Consider the following 24096-nt stretch of genomic DNA (forward strand, 5'->3'; position numbering starts at 1 on the left):
TTGGGTCAGTATAGTAACTTCTTACTCACCAGATTGTTCGGACCACAGTTCTGAAACCTAGAAATCTCTGAAAACAATAAATTATTTCTTGAGTTTGGCATAAATTAATTTGGCAGCCAAACTTGACTGGATCTCACACAGGGCTACCTCCAGCCTCAGTGGATCTGTTGGCTGTGACCGTATCCGTGCTGCTGCAGGGATGTTACCACGCCTCACCAGGGATCGCCTGGCCCTCATGGTTGTTTTGTAAACCTATGGCATACCCATTAGCTAAGGTTTTCAAAAATCCAGAAAAGGTTTGAATTCCAAAAGGTGTGGCTGCAAGTTATAGATAATGCTTCAGATAATGTACTGTGACCAAGCTTTTGACTGCCCTAAGGATTATTTGCATTTTAAACAGAATCTCTTATACCTAAAGGACTTTTTAAAAATGCTGGAGGGAATGAAAAGACATAATTTTGAGGCAATGTTGGGAAGAGAAGCATTTCCAGCTTCCTAAGCCTTCTCCAGCAGGTGGCCTACCCTCCAGCCCCATCACCAGGAGGCCTAGGAGAGCGCCTGGCACCATCCTTCCCAGGAACTGCCAACCCTCCCTCTTCCAGGGCACTGAGCTGATGGTCTTTTCTTCTCGGCAAAATTAACATTCTATATTAAAAATGCTCTGGTGCCTTTGTTCAAGTGAAAAACTTCCCAGCCCATGAAGATGGGAGGCCAGAACCAGTAAGCCAACTTGACGGCCTTCAGAAAATCTCCTAAGCCCTGCCTTCTTTCTGTTTCTTTCAAACATCTCAGGCCTGTTTCTTATTAGTTGTGGTGTTTGCCTCTGACTTCTACTTCTTAAAGTGCTAGACCACTCCTGCCCGCGTGGGAACGGGCGGGTGAGTGAGGGGCACCGTGGCCAGGTGGACGGCATCTGCCGGAAGGCAAAGGCTGCCTTGTGCATTTAGGGCGGGCGGCTCGGTGCAGACAGCGCCGTGATGACAAACATGATCCCTTTTGGCAGGGAGCTCCCTGTGGTTGTGCCAGAGCAGCAAGGACCTGTGCAGCGTCAGCGCCCAGAGTGCACAGTCACGGCCCTCCACGGTGCAGCTGCCTCCCGACGCCGAGATGCGCGCCTACGCCGCCTGCCAGGATGCACTGTGGGCGCTGGATAGCCTCGGCCAGGTGTTCATCAGGACGCTCTCCAAGAGCTGCCCCACGGGCATGCACTGGACCAGGCTGGACCTCTCCCAGCTAGGTACGGCCGTCTCGTGAGTATGCCTGCCGGGGCCCTGACTGCCCTCAGACTGCATCAGAACATGACGTTGAACAAAACTGCCCAGCCTGTGTTCAACTCGTGAGAGTTCTGAGAGGATATTTATAAGTTGCTGGATTTCAGGAGCTCACTTGGCTACTACTCCAGAATAGACAGGCCCTGGGTTTTGTCCCTTCCCTGCCCCTTAGGGTTTACAGGGCTGTCAGAACCCCAGGAGGGCGTGCATCCTCAGGTTAAGGGGTCTTTTGCTGAGAGCAGCTTGAAGAATACTGGTGATGCAGCTGCCCCTGTCTGTCTGTCTGAATGTGGGGCATAGCTCTATGGCCTTAAAAGCTGGAAAGATGGGCGTTCCCTACGAGGGGATCGGTGCCACGTTTGTCCATCTCCTCAGGACAGTGCCTGGCAGAGGAGAGTGGCTCAGCACACAGGTGTCAGCTCTCCTTCAGCTCAGCCAGATCCAGGAGGACCTGCACCCAGTAGCTCCTGCTTTTCTCTGTATCTTCCTTCAAAAGCCACAGAGTAGGCTAAAAAATGTAGTGCTATTTGTAGGCCAGGCACAGTGGCTATAATCCCAGGACTTTGGGGGGCCAAGGTCAGTGGATCAGGAGTTCAAGACCACCTGGCCAACATGGTGAAACCCCATCTCTACTAAAAATACAAACAAAATTAGCTGGGCATGACAGTGCATGCCTATAGTCCCAGCTACTTGGGAGACTGAGGCAGGACAATTGTCTGAACCTGGGAGGTAGGGGTTGCAGTGAGCCAAGATCACACTATTTATTGCACTCTAACCTGGGCAACAGAGTGAGACTCTTTTTCAAAAGAAAGAAAAGAGAGAGAGAGGAAGAGAGAGAGAAAGAGAGAGGAAGGGAGGGAGGGAGAGAGAGAATGTAGTGCTATTTGTAAATAATTCATTCATGTTCCAAGAAATAATAAAATAAGCCCACAACATTAGATTTCTCTCTGATAGATTCTTGGTGGATCAGGCAGCATAGGTGTGGTTAATCTGAAGGTGGAACTGTGCAGATGGCTCCCAGGGCCCTGGGTGAGCCCTGTGCTTGCATCAGAACTGACTCAGCAGGACTGACTCAGCAGGACTGACTCAGGAACTTCCTGGTTATAAGGTTTCTGAGTTTTTAAATTTACAACTAGCATTTGGTTATATAGTAGACTTGAATTGTATAAGCATTTGATGTTTGAGAACTGAACCACATGTACTCACCAAAAGGCAAAAAAAAAAAAGAAGGAGGGGGAGAAACAAAGCAAGAAGAGGGCCAGGCGCGGCGGCTCCCACCTGTAACCCCAGCACTCTGGGAGGCCGAGGCGGGCGGATCACCGAGGTCAGGAGTTCGAGACCAGCCTGGCCAACATGGTGAAACCCCGTCTCTACTAAAAATACAAAAATTAGCTGGGTGTGGTGGCGCACGCCTGTAATCCCAGCTACTTGGGAGGCTGAGGCACAAGAATCACTTGAACTTGGAAGGCAGAGGTTGCAGTGAGCTGAGATCCATGCCATTGCACTCCAGCCTGGGTGACAGAGCAAGACTCTGTCTCAAAAGAAAAAAACAAAAGAAAGCAAGAAGAAGAGGGCCTGTCCCCCTTCTCCCCAAGCTCCTGGCTGCATTGCCGTCTGTATGCTCCCAGCTGACCAGGAGCGCCTCTTGCCACTGTAAAGCAAGCATTGTCTTTGCCAGCCTGGCAGTGGCCGGTGTGCTCAGCCCCAGGCTCCTACAGGGTGCTGAGGTCACCCATGCTTTTGCCTGAAAAGGCCTGTGAACATTAACTCAACTGAAAGAAGCAAGTTCTGTTCCAAGGCTTGGGGTTGTCTGGGTGATTTTTGTTCTTTGTGCGTTGGGCCTCCCCACTGCCTTTTGGACCCACCAGTCACCATCTAGCTTCTTGAGAACACCCTCCTCTCCACGTCACTGACAGTGACTGATCAGACCAGGCTGAGGCTGAGAGAGGCCTGAACACTGGTGCTGGCTGACCTGCCACCTGCCCTGGGAAGCCTTTCATTTGTTCAGAGACCCTGCTGGTCCTGAGTCTTTCTCCAGCAGCTCCTCCCCAGACTAACTGGAAAATGCTGCTTGTTCGCTCTGTGGTTAAAAAGTCCAGTGCAGGCCGGGCATGGTGGCTCACGCCTGTAATCCAAGCACTTTGGAGGCCAAGGCAGGCGGATCACCTGAGGTCGGGAGTTCAAGACCAGCCTGACCAATATGGTGAAACCCCGTCTTCTAAAAAAAAAAAAAAAAAAGTCCAGCACATGATGTATGTTCTCCCTACACCTGAATCTTGAGCACTGTGGGAGGCCGTGTTCACCTGCACTGTTTGGGTGAGAAGCAGGACTGGTTCCCTTTCATGGCCCCTTGCCAGCCCCTCCAGGAAGGCTCCTGCACTATGGCAGGCTTCAGAGTGAACGGGCGTCATGCCAGGTTCTGCACTGCTGGAGCCAGCGCTGCCTGGGCCTCCCACCTCCAGCACAGCTCGCGCCCGCTCCTGGCTCAGTCCAGCCTCCCAGTACTGGCTAGCTGGCTCAAGTTGTGCAGGTCTCTAAGGTGTGTATTTGGGCTTCACGGGAGGTTTCTCTAGGTGAGAAACTTGGCTTCCATGGGATTGAGTCTCAGGAGTGAGAGGGAAACAGGAACGAGCCTATCCTGAGTCCGTAATGGCCTTGGGCCCTCCGGTGTTCAGCAGATATTCATTGAGGGGATGGGTATGTGAGTGGAGGGATGGCCTGGGGGTCCTGGTTGCTGTGGATGGGCAGGTTTTCACTAAGCCCCTGTGTTCTGTCTGCAAAATCATTAACAAATCAATGTCAGTATCCAGCTGAGCCTGAAATGGATCAGACAGGCAGTGGGTATGAGGAGGTCACAGGCAGAGGTGTGGGGACTCATGGCAGAGGCAGGACAGAGCTGGGCCCCAGGCAGCTTGCCTTTAACTGCAGTTTCCTCTCCTTTCTTTCTTTTTTTATTCCAGATGGGGTCTCGCTCTGTCACCCAGTCTAAGTGCAGTGGCACGATCTTGGCTCACTACAACCTCTGCCTTCCTAGACTTAAGCAATCCTCCCACCTCTGCCTCCCAAGTAGCTGAGACCACAGGCATATGCCACCATGCCAAGCTAATTTTTTTTTTAAGATGGAGTTTCCTTCTGTTGCCCAGGCTAGAGTACAGTAGCACCATCTCAGCTCACTGCAGCCTCTGTCTCCCAGGTTCAAGCAGTTCTCCCTATCTCAGCCTCCCAAGTAGCTGAGATTACAGGCGCCTGCCACTATACCTGACTAATTTCTGTAGTTTTAGTAGAGATGGGGTTTTGCCACGTTGGCCAGGCTGGTCTTGAACTCCTGACCTCAAGTGATCCGCCCACCTCCACCTCCCAAAGTGCTGGGATTATAGGTGTGAGCCACCGTGCCTGGGCCCAGCTAACTTGTATTTTGGGTAGAGATGGGGTTTCACCCCAGGCTAGTTGGCCAGGCTAGTCTTAAACTCCTGACCTCAAGTGATCCGCCCGCCTCGGCCTCTCAGTCAGGCGTGAGCTACCGCGCCTGGCCTTGGTCTCCTCTCCTTTCTAATGGGAGCAGCAACCCCCCAAGTCCAACCCCCCAGGGGATGCACAGGTCGGGAGGGCATCGTGTCTTAAGTGTGAGCCATCTCCCGGCAGCGTGGCCATCCAGAAGCTGTGGCGCTCTGCGTGGTGCGCTCTGCGTGGGGCGCTCTGTAGCCTTTGGTAGCTGCACAGATCCTCGGGCTGGTCCTGGGGCTTTTGCTTGCGTTGCCCCAGTTTGTGCCGTGGGGAAAGAGAATCCAGCATCTCTTGTTAAAGCACCACCTCGAGTAGTCCTTATCCTGCCCCGAGCTTTAGATTTTATTTATCTGAGTTATCTGGTTGATCTTGAAATGTCGAATTAAGACTCCTTTCCCATTTTCTCCACATTCTGAGAGAATGTGTCAAGTCCAGGGTTGGCAGCTTTGTGTTGGGGTAAGGGAGGTGAGCAGGCCACCAGGATCCCAGACCATCCCCTCCACGAATACCTGCTGAACACTGGACCAGAGGGCCCAAGGCCATCTTGGACTCAGGGTGAACTCGTTCACGTTTCCCTCTCACTCCTGGGACTCAATCCCACTGAAGCTGGGTTTCTCCCCTAGAAAGAATGGCCACCTCGCCAGCCTTCACTGTGCCAGGGTAGGGCAGTGAGCATCACCAGGAGCAGCAGATATGCAGCTATTGGGCTGTCTTCAGGTGTAGTCTGTATCCTGTGGGAAAGGCAGGTAGGTCAAGAGACTTCTTTTTTGTTTGTTTGAGACGGAGTCTTGCTCTGTCGACTAGGCTGGAGTGCAGTGACACAATCTCTGCTCACTGTAACCTCTGCCTCCTGGGTTCAAGCGATTCTCCTGCCTTAGCCTCCTGAGTAGCTGGGATTACAGGTGCACACAGCCATGCTCGATCAATTTTTGTATTTTTAGTAGAGGCGGGGTTTCACCATGTTGGCCAGGCTGGTCTCAAACTCCTGACCTAAATTGATTCACCTGCCTTGGCTTCCCAAAGTGCTGGGATTACAGGCGTGAGCCACTGTGCCCCGCCCAACAGATCTTTTAATAATTATGTATTTAAGTGAGGGATTACACGTTTTGCATTCAGGCATGCTGTCTGCCCAGGATCCCATGTGTGACTGACTGTGCCTGGCAGCTGTCATCAGGCTGTGTGCATTGAGTGGGTATTGACTATAAAGGACAGTCATCTGGCTGACATGGCTGCTGCCTGCGTTACTTATCTGGAATTAATTGGGGTGCTTCATTTCGCTTTTAAAAGTTGGCAGTGAGCCAGGTGCAGTGGGTTACACCTCTAATCCTAGCACTTGGGGAGGATTGCTTGCGGCCAGGAATTCAAGACTGACCTGGCCATCATAGCAAGACCCCACCTCTAAAAATATTTTTAAAAGCCAGCAGCGGGTTGGGGCAGGGTTGGAGAAAAAATAAATAAATAAATAATAATAATAAATAAAAATCAGCAGTCGTGGGTGCACACAGCAATGAATGGAAGCGCCGTGACTGCATTTGAGGATTTTGTTCAATACCAAATTTAGCCTCCCCTACATGTGCTCTTTTTCCTAACTTTGATCCTCTGCACCCACTAAATTCCGTTTTTTGGGGGTTTTTTTGAGACAGTGTCTCACTCTGTTGCCTAGGCTCACTGCAGCTTCCGTCTCCTGGGTTCAAGTGATTCTCCTGCCTCAATCTCCCAAGTAGCTGGGATTACAGGCCTGTGCCACCACACCTGGCTAATTTTTGTATTTTTAGTAGAGATGGGTTTTTACCGTGTTGGTCAGGCTTGTTTCGACTGATCTCAGGTGATCCACCTGCCTTGGGCTCCCAAAGTGCTGGGATTACAGGTGTGAGCCACTGTGCCCTGTTGCTTTCACTAAATTCTGCTGGAAAGAGCAGAGTACTCTTCTGACTAGTCGGTCAGCAGCGTCCTGGCCATCTAGCTGAAGGTCTCCCTGCTTCTGGACCTCTGCTTTCCTCCCACCACTGCCAGGGTGGAGCCCCCTCGCCACCAAGTTGCTGTCCTGCAGTGGCTGCCTTGTGGCACCAGGCGTGCCCACCTCCCATCATGGTTACCAGAGCTGTCTTCCTCAAACACAGCTCCAGTGGTGTTGCCCTCAATGTTAAATGTGGCTCCACGCTGCCACTAGAGTAAAGCTCCAGTCTTTGATGTGGCGCCCAGGGTCTCACAAGCCTGGCGTTCCAGGGCCTCTTGCATTGGGGGCTTCAGCCATTCCTGGCCTTGCCCTTCCCTAACGTACCGTGCACATTCGTGCTGCCCATGTGCTTCTCTTCCTGTGGCCCAGTATTCCTTCCGGGGGCTGCTTTCCTTTCTTCAACTCTTCTTCCTTTGGGACTCAGTTAAGGTTGCCACCTCCCCACTGAACGTTCTTCAGTGACTGAACCCATCATAGCACTTTTCTGCTGTGTTCCCTCTGAGCACTCTGCTTCTGCCTGTCATTTCAGAGCCAAGCATGCTGGCGCACACCTGTAGTCCTAGCTGCTCGGGAGGCTGAGGCAGGAGGATTGCTTGAGCCCGAGTTGTTGAGCCCAGTCTAGGCAACAGAGCAAGATCCTGTTTCTTAAAAAACAAACAAACAAAAACAATTATTTTCGTTTGACTCACACTATTTTTGTTGGAAGTTTACACATGGAGCATGTAGGGACTTTACAGGCAGGGACCAATTACTTGGTGACAGTACATACCCAACAGGATTTTTGTTTTAATTTGGACAGGATCTCACTATATTGGCCAGGCTGGTCTCAAACTGTGGGCTCCACCGATCCTCCCACATCAGCCTCCCAAAGTGCTGGGATTACAGGTGCATGCCACTGCACCAGCAGGATTTAAAATGTCCGGGAAAGTCAGTACTATTTGTAGCTCCATTTCTGAGTCACTCTGGGATGTGAGTTTTGATCCTATATTTGGCCTTGTTACAGGTAATCAAAGATAAAACTGCCTCCCATGCAAGTACAGGATGTCATCACACACAGCTGCCTGGTGGGTGACGTGACTCCCACCCTCCCAGGAAAATTCTCAGCTCTTGCTATAAGTTGCCATCAGCCTTCCCAGGGCATGAGGCAGACGTCAGGTTTATGAAAACTTGTCTGAGATACATTTACATGTGTTCTTTCCTTCAGCCTGGTATTTTCTTTGCACGTGTCTTCCTGGTAATAGCAAGCAGCCTCAGACAGCATGACCTGCGCTCCCTCGGGGACATTGTTGACCTTGGGCAGCACTAAGTCATTGTTAGGTCTGGAACATCATCAGTCTTGAAATGACAAGCAGAAATTTTAATTTCAGGCTGGGTGTGTGGCTCACGCTTGTAATCTCAGCACTTTGAGAGGTCGAGGCAGGAGGATCACTTGAGGCCAGGAGTTTGAGACCAGCCTGGCCAACATAGTGAAACCCTGTCTCTATTAAAAATACAAAAGTTAGCCAGACATGGTGGCCCACACCTGTAGTCCCAGCTACTCAGGAGGCTGAGGCACGAGAATTGCTTGAACCCAGGAGGCGGAGGCTGCAGTGAACTGAGATTGTGCCACTGCTGAGCTGAGATGATGCCACTGCACTCCAGCCGGGGTGACAGAGTGAGAGACTCTGTCTCAAAAAAATAATAATAATAAATAAATTTAAAAACAAGGCTGGGTGCAGTGGCTCATACCTGTAATCTCAGCACTTTGGGAGGCCAAGGCAGGTGGATCATCTGAGGTCAGGAGTTTGAGACTAGCCTAGTCAACATGGTGAAACCCCGTCTCTACTAACAATACAAAAAATTAGCCAGGCGTGGTGGCGCACATCTGTAATCCAAGCTACTTGGATGGCTGAGGCAAAAGAATCACTTGAACCTGGGAGGCGGAGGTTGCAGTGAGCTGAGATTGCGCCACTGCACTCCAGCCTGGGTGACAGAGCAAGACTCTGTCTCAAAAAAAAAAAAAAAAAGAAATTTTAATTTCAAGGATGAGGATGACTTTAGTGTATCAAATAATGAATATGATTTTACCTTTAATTTTTTTCTCTTTTTTTTCGTTATCTCCAGTAGTGGCTATAAGCAAACCTTTAATTTTTTTTTTTTTTTAAGATGGGGTTTCACCCTGATGGCCAGGCTGGTCTTGAACTCCTGACTTCAGGTGATCCACCCACCTCGGCCTCCCAAAGTGCTAGGATTACAGGTGTGAGCCACCACTCCCGGCACCTTTAATTTTTTTAAAGATACAGCATCCTGCTTCTTTCTGCCCCTATACAAATTACCAGAGCACCTGCTGCTATGGGATTAAATTAAAGGAATTCTTAAATGGTTGGCTACTAACCCAGTTGTGGAGATTGAATATGGAATTTTGCAGCGATTTATTATAACCCTAGCTTTTGGAAGAAAATTTGCATCACTTAGCAGATATTTAAGATGCTTATAACATTTCATTTCCCCATACACATAAATATGCCTTATGTCAGGCACTGAAATGTTTAGCAAACTAATGAAATTTGTAATTTAATTTATCAGGTCACAGCATTTAATGAAGAACTATTCAGTGTCAGTTTATGCCGTTAGGTAACAAACAAGATTACATTATTCAGTAATTTATGCAGAAAAGTATTTTATAAATAGTAAAGCATCAAATAAATGCCACTTTTTGTTTTAAAATAATATGTTTAAGAAATAATCCTAAGGGGAAAAGGTCTGCTTTGTCGAATAAAGTAATTAAAGCATTTTTTTAAAACAGAAGAAAAAATAAGGACAAAACAGGGACAGGCAGGAAAATGTCAGTGTGTTTGCATCAGCCAGGCTGAGCTGTGCTTCAGGAGCAAGCCCCAGATATCAGCGACTTCACACAGTGAACCGTGGCCCCGCTCTGGCGAAGCTGGCCCTGCGTCTGTCTTCTTCCAGGGCAGTGGTCCTCCAGGCGGTGGCTGCCTGATCCCGCCTGCTTTGCTCTGCGGCTCCAGCATCTTGGTTTCTTCTGCTCAGAGCCCATTGCCAGAACTGGTTGTGGGATCCTGCCTAACTCTAAGGGAATGTGAGGGAGCCATGGAGCGTTTGGGGAGGGCAATGGTCTCTGTACCACGTTCACCACATCCTGACTACCTCTTCTGTGGAAGAGGCTCACAACTCATTCGTCCAGGTGGCCTGGGTGAGACTCTGAGGCAGGAAAGCCCTCAGTTCAACTTTGTCATCTTTAACCTGTCTCTTGAGTTTGAAATAAGCTGGTTTATACACTGGAGCACATAATCGAGCAGTCCTTTCTATATCTTCTGAAAGGATGTTGACTGTGTTGTGTGAGCTCTGTGTTCTGTGAGCAGTGTTGTTGCTGCCAACTCTGAGATGCTGGCCCGGTGTGTTTTTGTCACCATGTGACTCTGTTAGCATGATCACTGCTGCCTGTAGTTCTTCTTACAGCCAGGTTGAAGACTCTAATGCAGAATTGTTTCTAAATTAGCATTTGTTTCTTAGCTATTTCTAGAGTTGCTGCTGAAGTTACTTTATTTTGACTGGTACAGATCTTTGCATATGTAATATTAGAGTTCCAGGGAGTTCTGTTTAAACTTCCTAGTAAAATATTCTGTACAAGATCAAGGAAGGAGAAAATACAGTTAATTCTTGGAATAGAGAAATTGTCATCTTTAGAAAGTACACAATGGAGTGATGATAATTTTTTTATGGCAGTGAATTAATAGTTTTAGGTTGATGTCATAACTGCAGGCATATGACGAGATGTTAATGTGGCAGAGTCGTGGCTCTCTGTTTTGCTGCCCTCTGTGGGCTGTCATCTGATACCAGTGACAACTGTGCAGGGACAGCACCTCCTGGTTCTGCACCCAGTGTGGGGCACCCTCCGCCTGCCCTCCCCCGGCAACACCACCAGCTAATGGAGCTGCACGCCTATTATTCCATGGTTGAAAGTCAAAATAACCCTCAAAAAGAAAAACTGCTTATCAAAAAACACTATTAACAAAGTAAACCAAACCACAGACTAGGTTCACAATGCACATATCTGCAACAAGGTTGGTGCCTGCAACATACAAAGAACTCCTGTAACTCAGCAGTCAGGAGATAGTCCATTTTTAAATGAGCAAAAGACTTGAACAGGCATTCGCGAAAGAAGATACACAGATGCACATAGTATATTAAAAGATTCCCAGCGTCATTCCTTAGCAGGGAAAGGCAAATTAAAGCCACCACAGGATACAACCTACCTCCTAGAATGGCGGTCATGGAAAAGGTTCAAGGGTGCAGGCAGCCAGAACTCACAGACACGGCTGTGGGCGTGAGCATAGGACAGCCATTCAGGAAGCTGGTGGTTTCTTTAAAAGTGAACCAGGCTGGGCACAGTGGCTCACACCTGTAATCCCAGCACTTTGGGAAGCTGAGGTGGGTGGATCACCTAAGGTCAGGAGTTCAAGACCAGCCTAGTCAACAAGGCAAAACCCTGTCTCCGCTAAAAAAAAAAAAAAAAAATAGCCAGCTGTGGTGGCGGGTGCCTGTAATCCCAGCTACTTGGGAGGCTAAAGCCTGAGAATCACTTGAATGTGGGAGGTGGAGGTTACAGTGAGCCAAGATTGTGCAGTGCACTCCATCCTGGGTGACAAAGTGAGACTCTGTCTCAAAAAAAAAGTGAAACAGGCGCCTATCCTACGGCCAGCAAGTCTACTTCCAGACATTTATTCAAGGAAATCAACACATGTTCAAAAAAAAAAAAGCCTCCCACGAGAGTGATTATGGCCATGTCGCTCCTAATAGTGCATAGTTCATCAGCAGGTGAACGGAGAACCTTACCTTATCATGTGTGTGCAGTGAAGTCATGCGTGGCGATGAAGAGGAGTGGCACTGTGGTGACACTGCCGTGCACGGTGCTGCGTGAAGGAAGCCCGACGCCAGAGCATGCTTGCTATGATTCTGCTCTGGGAACCTCTAGAATAGACTGAACTCGCCTGTGGGATAGAAGTCAGTTCAACAGGCTGGGCACGGCGGCTCACGCCTGTAATCCCAGCACTTTGAGAGGCCGAGGCGGGTGGATCACCTGAGGTCAGGAGACTAGCCTGGCCAACATGGTGAAACCCTGTCTCTACTAAAAATATAAAAATTAGCTGGACGTGGTAGCAGGCGCCTGTAATCCCAGCTACGTGGGAAGCTGAGGCAGGAGAATTGCTTGAAGCCAGGAGGCTGAGGCTGCTGTGAGCAGAGATCATATCACTGCACTTCAGCCTGGGCAACAGAGCGAGACTGTCTCAAAAAAAAAAAAAACCCAGGAGGCAGAGGTTGCAATGAGCCAAGATTACACCACTGCATCCAAGCCTGGGCAACAGAATGAGTCTGTGTCTCAAAAGAAAAAAGAAAAAAAGAAGTCAGTTCAGCAGTTGCCTCAGAGTAGAGGGCATTGACCAGAAGGGAGTTGAGGGAACTTTTTAGGGTGACAAAGTTGTTTAAAACTTTGGGGCGGGTGTGGTGGCTTACACCTGTAATCCCAACGCTTTGGGAGGCTGAAGTAGGTTGATCACTTGAGATCAGGAGTTCAAGACCAGCCTGGACAACTGGTGAAACCCCGTCTCTACTAAAAATACAAATATTAGCTGGGCATGGTGGCACATGCCTGTAATCCCAGCTACTTGGGAGGCTGAGGCATGAGAATTGCTTGAACCCAGGAGGCGGAGGTTGCAGTGAGCCAAGATCACGCCACTGAATGCCAGCCTAGATGACAGAACGAGACTCTGTCTCAAAAACAAAACAAAAAAATCGAATTGGACTTAGCCCTGAAGATCTGTGCATTGCACTGTAGGGAAAGTCTCAGAGGTCAGAAGTTGCTGATTCAGAGAAGCCAGGCTGAGCCAGGTCCAAATCGTAGATCCTCCTCTGCCTCCTTGACTGACTGCCTTCTGCCATGTGGCCCTCGGCAGATCTCTTTCTGGCTGAGTCCCAGTGGTCTCATGGGTAAAGTGGGACAATACTCACCATGTGTCATTGTTGTGGGGCTTGAGATGAGTGTATAAAGACCTGGCTGACAGCCTGTCCACGGCAGCTACTCAGGAACTGTTGTTGACTGCTGTTCTTTTAGCCAGACTATTATCAGATGTAATTTCTATTTTTAAAAAACTTCCCATTTCCTTTCCGCTTACAATCAGTCTCAATAGCTATGAGAAATAAAGAAATAAAAATGAATATTATTTGGGAGACTTGGTTTTGTTTTTTTTGTTTTTTCGCGATGAGGCCTCAGTCACCCAGGCTGAAGTGTGGTGGCACCATCATGGCTCACTGCAGCCTTGACTTCTTGGGCCCAAGTGATCTCAGCCTCCCGAGTAGCTGGGACTACAGGCGTGTGCCACCATGCCCAACTCATCTATGTATTTTGTAGAAACAGGGTCTCAATATGCTGCCCAAGTTGGTCTTAAACTTCTGGTTTTAACCGATCTACCCACCATGACCTCCAAAAGTGCTAAGATTACAGGTGTGTGCCACCGTGCCCAGTCAGTTTAATTCTAATTAAGGTCAAGATTACCTGTAAATATGAGTTCCCTCTCTCCAGATCCAGAATTTACTGGCATTAGTCGCGTGTCTGAGGAAGCTGGCAATGGGACCCACGTGGAGATACTAATCCCAGAGCTTGGTGGTTCAGGACAATGTGCTGGCAGCATCTTGACTGCTTTGCCTGTTGCCTGGAAGGGGTGCTGTGTGGTACCTGGCAGGTGGCAGAGTGGCCAGAGGCTGTCATAACTCTCATGAGTTACGACGTTCTCAAGCCCAGCCAAGTCCACATAGCCAATGTGGATGGACTAGGGCAGATCAGATGACTTAGTGTCCGAGTTCAGTTGCAAATGCAGCCTCCTTTCTTTGAAGTAGAAAATCAAAGTTCATAGATTAGATGAAAGATTAGTCATTGTACAAAAAGTAATTACAATGTGTGTACTTTTCTTTGTCTATAGGAGCTGTAAAGTTGACAAGCTTGGCATGTGGAAATCAGCACATCTGGGCCTGTGATTCCAGGGGTGGAGTTTACTTCCGTGTAGGGACTCAGCCTCTCAATCCCAGTCTCATGCTTCCAGCCTGGATAATGATTGAGCCACCTGTCCAGGTAAGCAGAAGTTAGCTGGTGGGAACTCACTCTTTAGTAAGACAGAAACTGAGGATTCTGGGACTGGGAAAAAAGATCCCCACAGCCTGTAGAGGCCTCCCAGCAGCTGCCAGGAGCCATGCCCCCAGGGTCTCCACACTTTTGCTCACGGACATCACAGTTGGAATTCGGTATTTGTGAAGTTTAGAGCTGAACAGATTGTTACAGATTAGGAGTCAACACATATTTTTTCTCTTTCAAAATAAAAATATTTTGTTTCTGACTTTTTACTAGGTGAAAATTACTTTTTAAATCTGCCTATATGTATTGGAACCTCTATTTTATAATAATAATAATAGTGATAATAAGTCAGTACCCAAAAGTATAAAGAAGAAGTAAAAGTCACTTCGAATCTTGTCACGGAGAAAATGCCAAGTGCCTCTCCCGGTTTGTTGAAGAAATTCCATTTCCTGCCCCGCCCACCCCGGCCAGCTCCTGCCGTGTTTCAGCTGACAGCGCATCCCAGGAGAGCGTCTGTGCTCTCCTGACTCTTCCAGCACTCAGCTCACAAGCAGAAGTCTGATTTTAATGTGCTATCTAGTTACCCTTGAAGATCCCACAGACGTGGTTCCCGTGCTGAATAGATTTCTGCTGCAGTTCATAACTAGGGGCTGTGGTTTTCTATTCTTTTTTTTTTTTCCTTCTTTTTTATTTTTGGTTTTTTTTAGGGGCTGTGGTTTTCTGAGACTTGTTTTCCCAGACTCCTGCTAGGCCCCTTTGGTACCTGCTGGGAAACAGGTGAAGGTGCCGTATGTGGATGCAGCAGTGGGGAGGGAGGAATGGTTCCTTGTTGGGCAGAGAAACCTTCAGTGGAGTCAGGAAAGAGATAGAGTCGGGTAAATGCCTTTGTGCGTAACTATCCACGTTTTGGGCATGACGAGACCTCAGGGATGAGGACACCGATCCCGCCCACCAGCCCTGGGGAGTGTGGCTGGTGGGAAACCCTATACTGAAATCAGTATTCGGCTCTAGAGCTCTGTGGAGGCCACCACTAGCAGTCATGGCCACAGGGAGGCTTCTCGTCCTCATTGGTGGGTCTTCCTCCTCCACAGGTTTATGGGGATGGTAATGTCTCTGACAGCACTTTGCAAACGATACAGCACTGTGCAAACATGAGGTGGTCCATAATGAATTATAACGCACGCTCCCTTTTCCCTCTGCACACAGTGACGTACTCACAGTGGCGTACAGGGAGCAGTCCACCCTGCAGAGAGGAGCCTTTTTTACTGCCATTGTTCAGCACTGCTGGGGTGCAGTGATGGTGAAAAGCAAGCCGCTTGTCCTTAGTTTCATTATTGTTCTTAAGTTCTCTAGTTACCTTCACCCAAGTGGACTCCTCTGACACGTCACTGTCAGTACATTCCTTTCTTCCCTTCTAACCCTTTATATTCTTCCTTTTAAGCTATAACCCGAGTAGCATAAAAATTCAGCCTTCTGGCCAGGCGCGGTGGCTCACACCTGTAATCCCAGCACTTTGGGAGGCCGAGGCAGGTGGATCACGAGGTCAAGAGATCGAGACCATCCTGGTCAACATGGTGAAACCCCGTCTCTACTAAAAATACAAAAATTAGCTGGGCATGATGGCACGCGCCTGTAGTCCCAGCTACTCGGGAGGCTGAGGCAGGAGAATTATTTGAACCCAGGAGGTGGAGGTTGCAGTGAGCCGAGATCGCGCCACTGCACTCCAACCTCGGTAACAAGAGCAAAACTCTGTCTCAAAAAAAAAAAAAAAATCAGCCTTCTACAGTATGCGGTTCAGGGTTTCTAGCATATTCACAGAGTGTGCAACAGTTAGGACTAGCCAATTCCAAATGTTTCATCACTCCAAAAAAAAGAAAACCCTTACCCATTAGCAGTCACGTCCTGCTCTCACAGAACCCCCAGCCCTCTGCCCATGGCAGCCACTGATCTGCTTCCTAGTTCTATGGCTTTGCCTATTCTAGACATTTTATATAAATGTGATCGCATAATATGTGGCCTTTTTTATCGGACATCTTTCACTTTGTATCATGTTTGAGAGTTCATCCATGTTGTAGATATATCGGTTCTTAATTACTTTTTTCCACTAAATAACAGTTCTGTTGTGTGGATAGGCCACATCAGTTTATCATTTCACCAGTGGATGGACATTTGGACTGTTGCTGCTTGTTGGCTACTGTGAATAATGCTGCTGTCAACATTTGTGTGCAAGTCTTTAGGGAGGGTGTATGTTCTCAGTTCTATTGTGTGTCTGCCTGTAAGTGGAATTGCAGGTCATATGGGGATTCTGTGTTGAACTTATTATTGTTATTTTGACGAAGTCTCCCTCTCGTCCAGGCTGGAGTGCAGTGGGGCGATCTCAGCTCACTACAACCTCTGCCTCCCAGGTTTAAGTGATTCTCCTGCCTCAGCCTCCCCAGTAGCTAGGACTACAGGCGTGTGCCACCACACCTGGCTAATTTTTGTATTTTTAGTAGAGACGGGGTTTCACTATATTGGTCAGACTGGTCTTAAACTCCTGACCTCATAATCTGCCTGCCTCAGCCTCTCAAAGTGCTGGGATTATAGGCATGAGCCACCGTGCCTGGCCATGTTGAACTTTTTAAGGATGTCAAAGTATTTTTCATAGTGGCCACACCATTTTATGTTCCACCAGCAAGACACAAGAGTTTTTGTTTTTCGCATCCTCACCAAAAACAAATTTTATCCAATTTTTTTTTTCTTTTGAGACAAAGTTTTGCTCTTGTTACCCAGTCTGGAGTGCAATGGTGCGATCTTGGCTCACTACAACCTCCACCTCCTGGGTTCAAGCAATCCCCCTGCCTCAGCCTCCCAAGTATCTGAGACTACAGGCACATGCTACCATGCCCAGGTAATTTTTTTCATATTTTTGATAGAGACGGGGTTTCACCATATTGGCCAGGCTGGTCTCAAACTACTGACCTTTGGTGATCCACCTGCCTTGGCCTCCCAAAGTGCTAGGATTACAGGCGTGAGCCACCGCATCCAGCTCTTATTGTTGAGTTTTATATAAGAGTTCTTTATGTATTCTGGGTACTAGACCATTATGAGATATATGATTTTCAAGTATTTTCTTCCATTCTGTGCATTTATGATCTTTGATGCACAAATATTTTTATTTTTATGAAGTCCAGTTTATTTTTTCTTCAGTTGCTTCTGCTTTTAGTTGCCTAGTCTAAGGTCACAAAGATTTACCCCTGTTTTCTTCCAGCAGTTTTATAGTTTTAGCTCTTACATTAAATGCTTCATCCATTTTGAGTTAATTTTTGTATATGGTACGAGATAAGTGTCCAAATGAATTCTTTTACATGTGGATATCCAGTTGTACCAGCACCATTTATCGAAAAGACTATTCTGTCTGCATTAAATTATCCTAACACCCTTGTCAGAACCAACTGATCATAAGTAGAAGGGGTTACTACTGCACTCTGAGTTCTGCCCCAGTGATCTGTGCGTCTCTCCTTATCCTGCTCTGCCCTGACTAGTTAGCTTTGTTGTAAATTTTGAAATCAGGAAGGATGAGTCCTCCAACTTTTTCTTTTTCAAGATTGTTTTTGCTACATGAAGTCCCTCCTACATCCATGTGAATTTTAGAATAAGTTTGTCAATTTCTGAAAAAAAAAAAAAAAAAAATGCTGGAATTTTGAAAGGAATTGTGTTGAATCAGTAGAACAATTTAGAAAATGTTCCAGTCTGTGAACGTGGGATTTCTTCCCATTTAGATCTTCTTTACTTTCCTTCACCAATGTTCTGTAGCTTTCAGAGTTTATGTTTTATACTGTTTTTGCTAAGTTCATTTCTAAGTTCTTTATTTCTTTTGATACTATTGTAAATGTAATTGTTTTCTTCATTTTCAGATTGCTCACTGCCAGTAGAGACTTTTGTATATTGATCTTGTGTCTGGCAACCTTGCTAAACTTGTTTATTGGGTCTAACAAGTTTTTGTAGATTCCTTTGCATTTTCAATAGATGAGATCATGGCTTCTGATATGGGCTGCCAATAGAGATAATTTTACTTCTTCCTTCCTCTCTGGATGTATTTTATTTTATTGTCTTGCCTCATTGCCCTGGTTGGAATTTCTAGTACAGTGTTGAATAGAAGTGGTGAGAGTGGGCATCCTTGTCTTGTTTCTGATCTTAAGGGAAAGGCATCTAGTTTTTTTTTTTTTTTTTTTTTTTTTTTTTGAGACGGAGTTTCGCTCTTGATACCCAGGCTGGAGCGCAATGGCGCGATCTCGGCTCACCGCAATCTCCGCCTCCTGGGTTCAGGCAATTCTCCTGCCTCAGCCTCCTGAGTAGCTGGGATTACAGGCACGCGCCACCGTGCCCAGCTAATTTTTTGTATTAGTAGAGACGGGGTTTCACCATGTTGACCAGGATGGTCTCGATCTCTTGACCTCGTGATCCACCCGCCTCGGCCTCCCAAAGTGCTGGGATTACAGGCTTGAGCCACCGCGCCCGGCCGGCATCTAGTTTTTTACCATTAAATATGATGTGAGAAGCTGGGTGAGGTGGCTCATGCCTATAATCCCAGAACTTTGGGAGGCTGAGGTGGGCAGATCACCTGAGGTCAAGAGTTTGAGACCAGCCTGACCAACATGGAGAAATCCCGTCTGTACTCAAAATACAATATTAGCCAGGTGTGGCAGTGCATGCCTGTAATCCCAGCTACTCGGTAGGCTGAGGCAGGAGAATCACTTGAACCTGGGAGGCGGAGGTTGTGGTGAGCTGAGATCGCCCATTGCCCTCCCTGGGCAACAAGAGCAAAACTCCATCTCAAAAAAAAAAAAAATACACACACACACACACACACACACACACACACACACACGATGTGAGCTTTGTGTTTTCTTAGGTTCCCTTTATTAAGTTGAAGTTCCCTTCCATCTCTAGAAGGAATTCTAGGAGTTCCTTTCTGTTCCTAGTTTGTTGAGTGTTTTTTATGATGAAAGGGTATTGGGTTTTGTCAAATGCTTTTTCTCTGACTATTGAGATGGTCATGTGGGTTTTTTCCTTTATTAATATGATACATTATACTGGTGGAGTTTTATATGTTGAAACACGTTTTCATTATTTTCATTCCTGGGATAAATCCCCGTTGGTCATGACATGTAATCCTTCGTATGTATACGTTGCTGGATTTGGTTTGCTAAAGTTTTGTTGAGAATTTTGTGTCTGTATTCATGAGAGATCTTGGTCTTTGGTTTTCATTTCATGTGTTTGCCTGGTTTGGGTATCAAGGTAATGCTGCCCTCGTAGAATGCATGGGGAAGTATTTCCTTCTTTTCTGCTTTTGGGAAGAGTTTCTGAAAGATCGGTGTTATTTTTTAACATTTGTTAGGATTCATCATCCCATCCATGAATTCATGTAGCCATGTAGGCCTCAGCATTTTTTGTGGGAAATTTGTTTGATTACTGGTTTGATCTTTTTATTCGTTATAGGTCTATTCAGAATTTTTTTTTTTTTTGAGGTGGAGTCTCACTCTGTCACCCAGGCTGGAGTGCATTGGCATGATCTCAACTGACTGCAACCTCCATCTCCCTGGTCCATGCAGTTCTCCTGCCTCAGCCTCCCTAGTAGTTAGGACTACAGATGTGCACCACCACACCTGGGTAATTTTTGTATTTTTAGTAAAGACAAGGTTTCACCATGTTGGCCAGGCTAGTCTTGAACTCCTGACCTCAAATGATACACCCGCTTTAGCCTCCCAAAGTGCTAGGATTATAGGCATGACCCACTGTGCCCAGCCCATTCATTCGGCATTTTCTATTCTATTTCTTCTTCTTCTTTTTTTTTTTTTTTGAGATGGAGTTTTGCTTTTGTTGTCCAGGCTGGAGTGCAGTGTCGCCATCTCAGCTCACTGCAACCTCCACTTCCCAGGTTCAAGCCATTCTCCTGCCTCAGCCTCCCAAGTAGCTGGGGTTACAGGAGTGTATCACCACACCTGGCTAATTTTGTATTTTTAGTAGAGACAGGGTTTCACCATGTTGGTCAGGCTGGTCTTGAACTCCTAACCTCAAGTGATCCACCTGCCTCAACCTCCCAAAGTGCTGAGATTACAGGCATAAGCCACTGCGTCCAGCCTGTATTTCTTCTTGATTCAATCTGAGTATTTTATTTTTTCTAGGAATTTGTTCATTTCATCTGTTTTATCTAATTTATTGGGATGCAATTGTTCATAGTATTCTTCTGCAATACTTTTTATTTCTGTGAAGTTGGTGGTAATGTCCCCTCTTTCTGATTTTAATAATTTGACTTGGCTGGGCACAGTGGCTTGTGTCTGTAATCCCACTTTGGAAGGTTGAGGCAGGAAGACTACTTGAACCTAGGAGTTCAAGACCAGCCTGGGCAACATAGCAAGACATCATCTCCACCAAAATAAATACGTAAATAAAATACCCTGGACCTGATAGTGCACCTGTAGTCCCAGCTACTCAGGAGGCTGAGGTAGGAAAATTGCTTGGGCCCAGGAGTTCAGGGCTGCAGTGAGCTGTGATTGCCAGTTGCCAGTTGCCACTGTACTTCAGCCTGGGCGACAGAAGACTCGAATAATAATAATAATTTGAATCTTCTCTCATTTTTTCTTAGTCAGTCTAGCTAAAGGTTTGTCGATTTTGCTGCTCTTTTCAAAACACCTCCTTTTGGTTTTCTTGCTTTTTCTCTGTTGTTTTTCTGTTCTCTGTTTCTTCCATTTCCACTCTGTTACTTCCTCTACACATTCTTATGCACAGTGCTTTGCTTGATGGAGATATTCCTCTGGTAGCTCCAGGGAATATTTGTCACAATTATCACGTACATGTGGAAGACCTGTGGTGACATTGGACAATAAAGTTTGTAGGATCCCAGTCCAGAGGCAGGCCAGTGTTAGTAGAGGGCTGCTGAGTGCAAGAGCAAGATTTGCAGGACATGTTGTGGCAAAGAACATTGTTGAGTGGGTTGAGCACCCATATGCCTTGCCTCCTCCTTTTCCCAGCAAGCCAGAGGCCAGGATGCAGGAGAGGAGGGCAGGCAGTGAGCTGCCAGGCTCAGCCCTCAGTGGGGCTGGAGCCACCCTTGCCTCTGCTTGTCTGCACCCCTCTGCAGCCATGGGGCCACACAGGTACCTAGCAAAAGGGTTATGTGGAGAACTGTGTCCAGCCACAAATTCCTGTCCCTGTCTCCATGTAGACTCTAGAATAACCTCCAGGAAGCAAAGCTAAAATGGGGGAAGAGAACTTTGCTTAAAGTGCTCTATTGACTGTGGTGATCAACAGCTTTGCCCAGGAAAATGGCCAAAATAGAACAAATTCACATGAAAGGACCTCAGAGCTGTGCTCTGAATAAAGTAGTGATTGCTAAATGGGATGTTAAGCATTAACTATTTCAAGTAGTTCTGCTGAATAGAGCCACATTTTCTCAGTTAGCTTTTAGTGTGCTATAGAAGACACTCACTTTGCCATGGATTCTGTAGATACAAAATGCTTTTCAAGCTGGTTTCTGTGGGAAAGAAATCAGGCTTCACATGTGCATAGATCTTTCTACTGCACTTTGCCAAGCACTGCCTTATCCTTAACCCTTTTTTACCCCAGAAAATAGGAAAGTCAGAAAATAGAATAGTTCTTCCTACTTTACAAGGAAATCTGTTACCCAGACAATTGATCAACTTGCCCAGGAACCCAAACCTGGTATGTGCCAAGCCCAGGCAGGGACCCAGGCCCCCAGCTCGCAGGTGCTGCCCCTGCTGAGGCTCCCCTGGGCTGAGGAAGGCACTTCTCCCGGGCTGCTGGCACTGACGGTTGTTTGCTGAGATCAGAAGTGAAGACAGACTCTGCTGCCATGCACTCACCTTGTGCCAGGCTAATGCCTGAAGCACACCTATCCATCAGTCCTGACATCAGCCTGGGAAGTGGCTGCCTCTATCCCCATTTGACATAGGAGAAAACCCTAGCTCAGAGGTTCAGAAAGTTGCCTGCGGCCTCATAGCAGGCAGGCAGCAGGACTGGGACATAGACCCAGGTGTGTGACACCTGCCTCTGCCCCTCCCGTGGCTCTGAGGTCCATGGCCTGGGCCAGGACCAACTGCAGGATGGCAGCAAGCGCCAGGTTATGGCAACATGTCCTAGGCTCAGGGACCTCACATGTGGTATTTTAGGACAAAGCCTACACACTCGAATCTTTAAATGGCAGAGGGTCCTGAAAATGAGTCCAGGAGTGAGGAGAGACGGGGGTTCACTCAGAGGACTGGAATATGGGATGAGCTGGTTGACTCTGAGGACTGGAGAACGGGTGGGTACACATTTAATCATGTTTAACGTCTTTCTACCTTGTTTTGTTTGTTCTTCGACTTGAGCTTCTTCATCTGCACAGAGGATGTGTTCGCAGTGGAAATGGAAATGGAGGCAGGGGATAGATGCTCGTGGCACGTGAATGAAGTGAAGCCACGGAAATCTTAAAATTAGTGTCAGCTTCTCTGTTTAGTTTCGTCTCTTCCTCTCTTCTCTGGTGAGATACCCCTCCTGTAGTAGTTTTGCAGTAAAGTTTTAACAAAGTACTCAAAACAAATGGCTCAGTTTTCAGACATGCTAACACTTGGAAGGGTTTGAAGAAAATATTTATAGTGTGTTTACCATCTTCAGAGTCTGGAGTTTGCTGTTTGAGTTAGAGAATTTTCTGTCCTGTTAGAGGGACCTCTCATGCAAGCATAGTTGGTGTGAATTTTCTCATTCTGTACGCCCCATGTGCTTGAGTAGAAGGGGCGTCTGTTCTTACTGTGCTTACAGTGGACTCTGAAATGGAAGCTATGGTGTGCTTCCAATTTTGTAAAACAAAACTAAAATCCCACTAGGCTGGGTGCAGTGGCTCATGCCTATAATCCCAGCACTTTGGGAGGCCAAAGTGGGAGGATCACTTGAGCCCGGGTGTTCAAAATCAGCCTAGGCAACATAGTGAGACCCCATCGCTACAAGTAATTTTAAAAATTAGCCAGGTGTGGTGGCCTAGACCTGTGGTCCCAGCTACTCAGGAGGCTGAGGTGGAGGATCACTTGAGCCCAGGAGGTCAAGGCTGCAGTGAGCTGTGATTGCACCACTGTACTGCAGCCTGGGCAACAGAGCAAGACCCTGTCTTACTCAATTAATAAACATAAAAAATACATGGGGAGAAATGCCAGATATAGGTGACGGGATGGAGAGAGCAAACCACCTTGCCGTGTCACCTATATCTGGCATTTCTCCCCATGTATTTTTTATGTTTATTAATTGAGTAAGATAGGGTCTTGCTCTGTTGCCCAGGCTGCAGTACAGTGGTGCAATCACAGCTCACTGCAGCCTTGACCTCCTGGGCTCAAGTGATCCTCCACCTCAGCCTCCTGAGTAGCTGGGACCACAGGTCTAGGCCACCACACCTGGCTAATTTTTAAAATTACTTGTAGCGATGGGGTCTCACTATGTTGCCTAGGCTGATTTTGAACACCCGGGCTCAAGTGAGTACCTATGCAACAATCCTGTATGATCTGCACATGTACCCCAGAACCTAAAGTACAGTTTAAAAAAAAGCCATCATTTAAAAATGAGTTTAAAAATAAATAAATAAATAAATAAATAAAAAATAACTTCCCACTGAAAACCTAGAAGAAACTACAGCAAAGATGACTATTTTGATCCAGGGATTATGAGTGATTACAGTATCCTTCTCTATTTACCATATTTTCCCAAAACGGGCAGAAAATGTTTTTTCATAATCAGGGAGAAAAATATGTGTATTTTACAAGGGACCCATCTTCTGTGGGTCGGTGAACAACCTTTCTTCTCCAAGGCACGTCTCTGACCTGTCCAGCTCATATAACGCTGAATCCTAGTAGGTCCCTCCTTCCTTCTCCTCCAAGATTTTAGAGCCAGAAGGAGACTGGAAAACACGTAACCTTGCCACTCAACCTCTGCAAGTGAGGAAAGCAAGACCTGGCAAAAGTGAGGTTCCTGGTCTCAGGGTGGCCAGTGGTTGTGCCTGGACTCCTCAGCCCCTCATCCTCAAGGCCCACAATATACGGAGCAGCGGCAAAGGCAGTCCCATCCAGGGACACTCACAGGCTACCCTGGAGACGCACATGCAAACTCCTGGCCCCTGTGCTTCTAGAGCTGTGGGCAGAGTGCCATGAATCCAGCTGGAGAGGGCCTTGGAGTGGTCAGAGGATCTCAAAGGAGGTGGCACTGGTACAAGAAAG

The 24096-nt window shown here is 47.2% G+C and overlaps 1 protein-coding gene across 6 annotated transcripts in view; it reads left to right on the plus strand.

Annotated features, from left to right (window-relative positions):
- The window catches only part of TECPR2 (tectonin beta-propeller repeat containing 2), a 131798-nt gene that overhangs the window by 88072 nt on the left and 19630 nt on the right, over nt 1–24096 (plus strand). For all 6 annotated transcript variants that reach the window (XM_064375227.1, XM_064375230.1, XM_064375225.1 and 3 more), the window contains 2 exons: nt 1004–1237; nt 13710–13858. In XM_064375227.1, coding sequence (XP_064231297.1) covers nt 1004–1237; nt 13710–13858 — 383 coding nt within the window. The remainder of the gene's footprint in view (nt 1–1003; nt 1238–13709; nt 13859–24096) is intronic.

This window comes from Aotus nancymaae, unplaced genomic scaffold (genome assembly GCF_030222135.1).
Source record: "Aotus nancymaae isolate 86718 unplaced genomic scaffold, 86718_ANA_hifiasm-v0.15.2.pri h1tg000011l, whole genome shotgun sequence".
NCBI classification, from domain to species: Eukaryota; Metazoa; Chordata; class Mammalia; order Primates; family Aotidae; genus Aotus; species Aotus nancymaae.